This window comes from Lucilia cuprina, chromosome 5 (genome assembly GCF_022045245.1).
Source record: "Lucilia cuprina isolate Lc7/37 chromosome 5, ASM2204524v1, whole genome shotgun sequence".
In the NCBI taxonomy this organism is placed as follows: domain Eukaryota; kingdom Metazoa; phylum Arthropoda; class Insecta; order Diptera; family Calliphoridae; genus Lucilia; species Lucilia cuprina.
This window is the reverse complement of record NC_060953.1, coordinates 68,939,276-68,948,016: the sequence shown is the minus strand read 5'-3', so window position 1 is coordinate 68,948,016 and position 8,741 is coordinate 68,939,276. Positions and strand designations below refer to the sequence as shown.

The 8,741-nt window shown below is 26.3% G+C and overlaps 1 protein-coding gene across 8 annotated transcripts in view; it reads right to left on the bottom strand.

Annotated features, from left to right (window-relative positions):
- Positions 1 to 5,752: 5,752 nt before the first annotated feature.
- LOC111677703 (bumetanide-sensitive sodium-(potassium)-chloride cotransporter) overlaps positions 5,753 to 8,741 on the bottom strand; it is an 87,422-nt gene continuing 84,433 nt past the window's right edge. For all 8 annotated transcript variants that reach the window (XM_023438886.2, XM_046952793.1, XM_046952798.1 and 5 more), the window contains 4 exons: positions 7,850 to 7,947; positions 7,068 to 7,297; positions 6,359 to 6,591; positions 5,753 to 6,288 (listed from right to left, as the gene is read on the bottom strand). In XM_023438886.2, the coding sequence (XP_023294654.2) occupies positions 6,044 to 6,288; positions 6,359 to 6,591; positions 7,068 to 7,297; positions 7,850 to 7,947 (806 nt within the window). In that variant the 3' untranslated portion in view covers positions 5,753 to 6,043. The remainder of the gene's footprint in view (positions 6,289 to 6,358; positions 6,592 to 7,067; positions 7,298 to 7,849; positions 7,948 to 8,741) is intronic.

The window sequence follows — 8,741 nt, the reverse complement described above, 5'->3', positions numbered from 1 at the left end:
CTGTGGTTTAATACCGAAATCGCGGGGAGGGAATGTTAGTTTAATACCTGAAATATATGGAGCCCGGAGTTAATGCGAATCTATATAAAGACAATTTTTGATACTTTTTCTTCCTTCAAAATAGTTATCCGTTAGAGAAATTTTTGAATCTAATTGAAGTGTAGAATAAGCGTCATTATTAATAATGATAAAATCAGCATATTTTAAATTTCAATGATGTGAAAATAAGATTCAAAGTAGCCGTACATAACTCTAGTATTGAATCATAAAATAAAAACACTTAAATATTTCATTTCCATATAAAAATTGTGTCTGTAAATAGCTTGGAGAACTTGATGTACCAGTCTAACAATCCTTATCAACATTAGAGTCAAATGAAAATACTAATAAATCAAAAAATGTTGCAACCGTTTTGTTGAAGCACAATTTTGTATTAGTACTTAGTGAACAGTAGTAGAAACTCTGCCTAATACATTGTTAATGTTTGTAGGCGTGTATAGAATTACCCGGCGGTTTTAAGTGCCTTTATTATTTTATTGGATGTTTATGTTTTCTCTCGTGTAAATTAATGTATTTTCGATGAATTACTTTTGCCAAACTTAAAAAAAAGTTTATAGAAGCATAGTCTTTAACCATTTAATGCATTTGTTTAAGCGTATTTTTAGTTTCTAAAAATGCAGGGCAGCTTGTATAATTTTACTGATATCATATATTTATTCCTTTTTTATGCACTCATTATTATAAACTTTGTTTTTTAATGTTTTTACTTACCAGCAACATTTTTGGAGAGGTGTTTATTAATGTTTTCTTTCCACTTTCTGAACTATAAACTTCCTACTCAATAACATACATACATCAATATATATACCAATACTTATATATAGTATATATGAATACATAAATATATTTATTATGTAGTATTTATGATTTATAGATCGATAGATGGTTTGTAAGTGTAAATTGTTATTTTCATTTTATTATTTATTTCTTTGAACCACTTATCAAAGTGAAACACAATAAATAGGGGGAAAAAGTAACCATGAAAGGCTTTTATTTTTTAATGGCAATTGCATTTTGTTAATAGCCTAGAATACAAAAATAACAAGAATAAATAAAATATATTTTATACAAACAAAAAGACAAAATAATGTAAAATAAAAGAGAAAAAACTCTTTACTCGTAAATAAGAAAAGTAAAAACATATATTTTTACGCATCATTTGTTTTGTTGTTCTTTTAAAATAATGACACATTATTAAGCTTTAATTTTCTAAAAATGGGCTAAAATTTATTTACCTTTTTTGTTGTTTTCTTTCCTCCTCGTTTCTCAAGAAAACAAATTTCATTAAATTGAATTGGTATTTATTTATTATATTCTGCGATGAAAAGTATATTCTTGTGGTGGAAACTCACACAAGCATAGTTAGATATACATACATATATTTTTTAAGGTATTACGATCATTAAGCTTTATTTATTATATTTTTATGTTGAAAGTCTTGAAGTAATATTTTTAAAAATATACTTTATACATTAGATTTATGTTAGTATAAATCCTTTAACAAATCTTTTTATTTTTCATATGAAGTTATAAATAATTTGTTCAATCATATGGTTAATTTATTTAAAATTAAACCAGATGGGTGGGAATTGAGAAAGAACCTGCCACTGGGTTTTTGAAGAATGTTACAATATTTAATATAACAAATAATTAGACCATGCCAAATCTTATATACCCACCATCAAACTGTATGTAGTAATTGAAATGCTCTCTTATAAATATTAATTTTATATTATTATAAGATTTTGGCTTGTAGGAAACAGAATTTTGTCTCTTTATATCGAATTTCAGTTCTAAACTCGTATGGGGCTATACGAAAACGTGGACTGATGTTGCCCATTTTCAATACCAAATAAACCTAACATATAAGGACCCAGAATACTATAATATTAAAATCTAATCAGAAAAACAAAGAGGTTGTATAATTTTTATTTGGGCAATAGGTGCACGTTTTCTCACGTTTTTTCTTCTTATCAAATTGCTTTTTATTATAAATTAATTTTATAATAAATTAATTTTTTATAAATTAATTTTTAATTTATAAAACATGTTTCTGGTTTGAATTGTAAAATTTAAATTAATAAGTTTTTTAGTAGCATCAACTAGAAAAGGCTTAAGAATGTAAAACACGATGTTGGTGTTGAAAAATTGTTTATTATTTGCAAATATTAAAATTTCTGAATAAAAGGAAGTCATACGAAGTAATTATATATGCTTGCAAATTTTTTGGAAATCCATTAAAAATTCAAAAGGTAATACTATTTTAGTTACCATACACATACCATATTCATATACCAATCGGTTCAGAATAGCTTTCAAAGTCGATTGAGCTATGTCCGTCTGTCTGTGTGTCCATGTAAACATTTTATAGTTTTATAAAATTTTGATTATAGTATTCATTTGACCAAAGGATGTTTCAATAACTAGTAAAATATATTACTACGTGACAGCAAACTAAATGGAATAGATAAATACAAGGATGAAACTTGATAGTATTTTTAATTACAAATTTTCAACACTTTTGAATTTGACAAATTAAATTAAATATATTTTATTAAACACATACATACACATGTACATATTTAACCCTTCAATACTTACTAATCAATTTCAATGTCGTCAGCTATTTTGCAAAATACTATTTGTTTTTATTGAAATTTAATATGAAATTTGACATTAAACAATAACGTAATGAAAGGCAATATGTAATCAATCGTTTTAAAAGGTGTAATATTTATTTGCGTCTAATTTTAGAATACATATGAAAACAGAAAATGAAATGGATTAAAAATAATTTATAAAAGTTTTGACACATGATATTATTTCACGAAAAAAATACATGCAGATTACAACCTTATTAATAAGAGAGGAACAGTTTATTTAATTTATTTATCCTTTACAATACAAATTGTAATGTAACTTTATTTAGGGATGACGATAACCCGTTGTATAAAAGCATATACATATACATGTTCTGTTCAAAATATGCAACAATATGTGTTTAAATGTAAAGTATCATTTCCCGACTATACATTCTTACATTTATTTATTGAAATCATTTTAAGATAATGAGCTCATGTCTATCAACATCGAACGATAATAGTTCTAATTTATGTTGGTTGGTCTACTGAACATAAATTATATTTAATGTGAATAAATACATACTTATTGATTACGAAAACATTATTAGTCTTGTAGACTATTTTAAACAAAACAAGTATGAAAGTCGGACATGGCCGACCATATGATACCCTACACCAGTCAGTATGTTAAAAATGTGTAGTATTTTGTTTTTTCTTAATTCCGTTTAATTTATTTTTTTTTCGCAATTTCGTCACACTTTTACTTCTTTTTGGCCGAAAAACATATCTTCTACAGGATATGGGAGTGAGATTATATATGGACCTATCCTTGTAAATTTTGGTTAAGAAATTTACGTCCACTTCAAGGTTATTTATGTACAATTTAATCGTGTTATTAGTGTTTATAAGTGAATTTTTACCTTCAAAAGATTTTCTTAATGCGAGTTTTTATGAATCAAATGAGACCCGATCATTACAAAAATCGGCAGTCATTTAAACTTCTTTAAAACTAAGTTTTACCGATTTTTTACAAAATAGAACATATTAAATTATGAGCCTAAAAACCCTATTCAGAGGGTACGGTTGTATGGGGGCTAGACAGGGGGCAGTTGGACAGTTTTCAATATATTCCGAGCCGATTTCTTTTCTTCAGGGTGGGTGTAGGATCAATATCAGCACAAACACATAATACCCTTCCCATTATAGTGGTGTAGGGTATAATTATCTAAGAAGTAAGAAATTATTGTCGGTAGACCGAATCTGATTTACATTCTATAATAAAGCACTTAAATTAATTTGTATATTAATTCTGACAAATTTAAGCAATTTTTTTATTGTAAAGCTAAATAAAACAACAAGTATATATCTGTACGTGTCACCCAAATATTATAAACACGATTATGAGGTTAAATACTCTATCGGGTTGTATGGGGATATGGGAAATAATAGACCGATGTTAAACTTTTTCAATAGAATTCGTCCTTGATTATATAGAACTTCATGTACCAAATTTCATTATCTTCAAAATTGCGACCTGTAGTTTGTTTACAGAGTTAGGCGAAAGAACAAAAGGACATTTTGTATAAATTGTTTACATTGTCAACAATCTAATAAGATTCGTTTGATATTGAAAGTGAGAAAAATCGATCCAAATTTGACACAAGTCCCCACTTACTTTAGTGTTAATAATTTGATTAAAGATTCCATAATTGTGATGAAATTTGCCATAATCAAAATCTCTCTATCAAAATTCAAAAGGATGAGGCCATAATTAAAACTACCCCCTAAGTAAATTGTACAAAAATGATTTGCTGTAATAATTTAAGAACTAACGAAATTTCTATAGAGTTTGTTAACCCATAGAAAGTTATTGTCAAAAAACTCCCTATTAATCATTTGACAATGTTTTGATGGTGTATGTGTTAGATTTTTCATTCACTTTTACTTTTCTGCAATATTTTTTTACTAGCTTTTTTTCTAGTATTTAAAACTAATAACTGTTCAAGAGAAAATATTTTTCACTTTAAAAAAATTACCGGTAATTTGTAAGTACATATTAAAAGTGTAATGGATAAATAAGGGAAAAACTATCACATGCTTTTAACTGGAAATGTAGTAAAGGAAAAATAAAGGATAAAATATTTTCATAGAAAAAAAAGTTAACTTTAATTTGCTTTAATTCTTTATTCCTGGAAAAAGTAACCCATTCTGTAAGAATTATGAAGATGAATCAAACGATTTATTCATAATATTTATATCTTTAACGAATTCTATTTCATTTACTTTTGCAAAGTATGTTGTTCTTTAAACAAATAATATTCCAAAGTAAAACTCAATTTTAAAGTGTGTGTGTGTGTGTGTTGTTGTTGTTGTATCTGTGTACATTTATTGATTCTTAAAACAAATTTAATTTATATTCTAAAATATTTGTTATTGTTATATGTTTATTTATTATTTAATATCATTTAAATAAAAACTATTTTAAAGTAATTAAAATAAATACAAATTCGTATTATAAAATAATGTTAAGTTAGTAAAACATTCTATTTTGTTTGTTTTAGCTGAAATAATAATTATGTATAGTTTAAAACTTAATAATGTTTACATTAAATGTCATATGAATATTTATGGTTTATTAACACCATTTGTCTGAATGTCATTTATTTTTGTTATTATTTATTTTTAATATTGGCTTTAAATAAAAAAAATTAAGTTAATTTATTGGTTTGTGTAAAACAAAACAAAAAAATGCAAAATACTATGAAAACAATAAAGTCAAGCTAACTGTGTTTTATAAAATTTAACAAAAATTATAGTAAAAATATTAAAACTTAATTTGCTTCTAAAAAAAACATTTACGTTTGCCAAACATATTGAAAACAATTACATAGAAAGAAAACACTTTAAAAAATATAAAACTTTATCATTTCTACAAAATAAAATTAAAAAAATAAACAAATACAAAAATGGAAAATATAAATATAAAATAACAGTTACAATAACAACTGTGTATCGGTCTATGTGTATATGAATATATGTATTATGTATGTTCTTCATTACATACATATGTATTACTAAGATACAACTTAATGAAATAAACTCAACTAAAATTCTAATCATAAAAAATAAAAAATATTCTTTATATTAAACAAAATAAAAATAGTAATAAAATAAAATAAAAATATATATGTGTCTCTTTATGCTCATGTGTACAAAATAAAATTGCTGTCCGGTGCGAAAGGCAGAAAGGGACAAGAAAATTAACATTTCTCTTCCAAACCCCTACACTTTTTTCTCATCTGTATTCTAAAAGTTGTTTTTCTATTATTATTTTTTTTTTTTTTGCTTATTTGATGGTGACGACGATGATGATGAGAATAGTCGTTTCTATGGAGTCTTGTTTATGAATAGAAAGTCAAGACACTGGTCTGGTTACCACGCACAAATAAAAAGGGAGGCATATCACGACTTAAACTTTCCAACCAGGCCATGTACAAAGGTGCCGTCACAATATTCTTGCGTGGCATGGGCAAAGTCATTACAACCAAATCCGATTTAGTAGATTGCTCTCGCAAATATTCACGTAAACGTAAATAACGATTTGTTTTGTCCTGTACAGCCATCAGGTCATCTTCACTTATAAGAACTTTAGACAGGAATATTAGAAAGAAAGAAAGTTAAAACCAAATCTAATGTATTTTTTAGCTTTCTCTTACCCTCGTCTTCCTGTAATTGTGTTGTATTAGCAGTTGTGCTGGTTTCCTTCTCATTAACCACAAAATCTTTAATTAATTCATTAAAGAACTGTGTTGACGTTTCCTGTGGTTTCTTCGTTATGTCCGGTATCAACTGCAAATCGGAATAATCAATACGGAATTTCGATAATAAACTTGCCATGGAACGCTGTTCAAATTCCAATTCGGCTTTTTTATTAGCCAACGCATAAACTCTAAAAAAAATCAAAGAAATCGCACAAACGAAAAGATGCCACTAATATTTATTTTAATAAAATTTAATAAAGATAAAAAAGAAGAATGTTGAACTAATTAAAACTAATTAAATAATAATATAAACTTAAATGACTTTGAAACAACCGAAAATGCAGGCAGTTATAACATTTCACGTAACACGTCAACACCTTAACTTATCTTTGTGATACATTACTCTTAAATATTTTTAAATATTTTATTTAAGATTTAAACTTCTCTACAATTTGATTCAATACTTCAAAAATAACAAAAAATCTTTTACTGTATTTTCAGGTTAACTAAAACATCTGGATAAATTTGGAAATCTATCATGACTTCAAATTATTATTAATAATTACATTAAGATTTCGATTTCTAATAATAATGCAACAGTTCGCTGATAACAAATCATAACATTCGTCATTTTAATGTTTTAAAAAAGAAATCCATACTTTACCTAAGTTTACATGATTGCCATGTACGTCTAGTGCTGATAATGTAAGGCAAAAGCAGTGTTAAGCCACCATCATCATACAACCACCAAACGTCGATAACGGCATGACTGCGTTTGCGAGTAAATTGTGTCAATTGATTTAAAACGTCCTTAGATAATTCCACACCACCAGGTCCTTTATATAAAGCAGCTGGGTCATCATGTTTATTTTTAGATTTCCGCAATGAATTTGTCTGAAAGAAATAAGATATTTATGTTATTACACACAAGAAATACTTAATGCTTTAGATAAGGGATAACTTATAACAAAAATAACACATTTTAGGTGTTAGAATACTAAACATATTTTCCTTATCTCTATAGATCTGACAATGGACTGGACTAATAAATAGACTAGAATATACTATAGACATATATAGATATAGTGCATAGACCAATAGACTAGACTACAAAATTTTGTATAAACCAAAAGACTAGACTTTAGACTAGAATATAGACTAGACTATAGACTAGAATATAGACTATACTATAGACTAGACTATAGACTAGACTATAGACTATAGACTAGACTATAGACTAGACTATAGACTATAGACTAGACTATAGACTAGACTATAGACTAGACTATAGACTAGACTATAGACTAGACTATAGACTAGACTATAGACTAGACTATAGACTAGACTATAGACTAGACTATAGACTAGACTATAGACTAGACTATATAGTGATTTTGATTATGATAATTATATTGAAATTTAAGTTATATAACAAATCTAAATTACCAATAATTGTGGTGATTTGGGATCAGCTGGATCTGGTAATCCGGATACTTCCTTGGTTTGAGTGCCAGTCATAAAGGATAAGTCGCTAGTACTAGAAGCTAAAATGTAGAAAAATTACACAAAATACATTTTAATTGATATAAAAATTAAGTAATTCAAATATTAATACATATAACAAATTAATTTTTATTTAATTTGTTTAAAGATACATGCAAATTCCACATCATTATTAAGTCACCTAGACGCATAAGTAGTTTTACACACCACTTTTAGATAAATATTAATCATACGCAGTGCTACACATCAATTAATAATTGTTCACTTTTAAGAACTTTTTACGACAAACTTTTACATGAAGAGATTTTCTTTTATAATAATTTATATTTATGAATATTAAGATCTAAATATGTTTTTGTAAACAAACCAAAATATATCTGTTTTACATGTCAGTTTTAAGATGATAAATTATTATTAAAACATTATTGCAAACATTCATGTTGATATAAATTAAATGTTTTAAATTCTAGCCAACAAAATACAATACACAGCCATACATACACACATGCGTATGAATGTATGTATAATATAGAACAAAGTATCAATTTACATTTCAATCATCAACATCATTAGTAATCATCCATCCAGAAACCATCCAATCGATGGGTGGATACATCAATTCATGAATTTATTCGCTAACGTTTATTATCAATTCGTTTGTTAAAAACGGTTTGTAAGAAAACATTTTTTCTTGGCTAAACCAAAATTCTTCTATGACTTTAAATATCTTAGGGTTTCTATGTAGTAAATGCCAATTTGTGTTAAACATCTTATAAAGGTTTTGAAATCGTTTTATTTGCAGACAATGTTTTCATTTAAATAAACACATTTAACT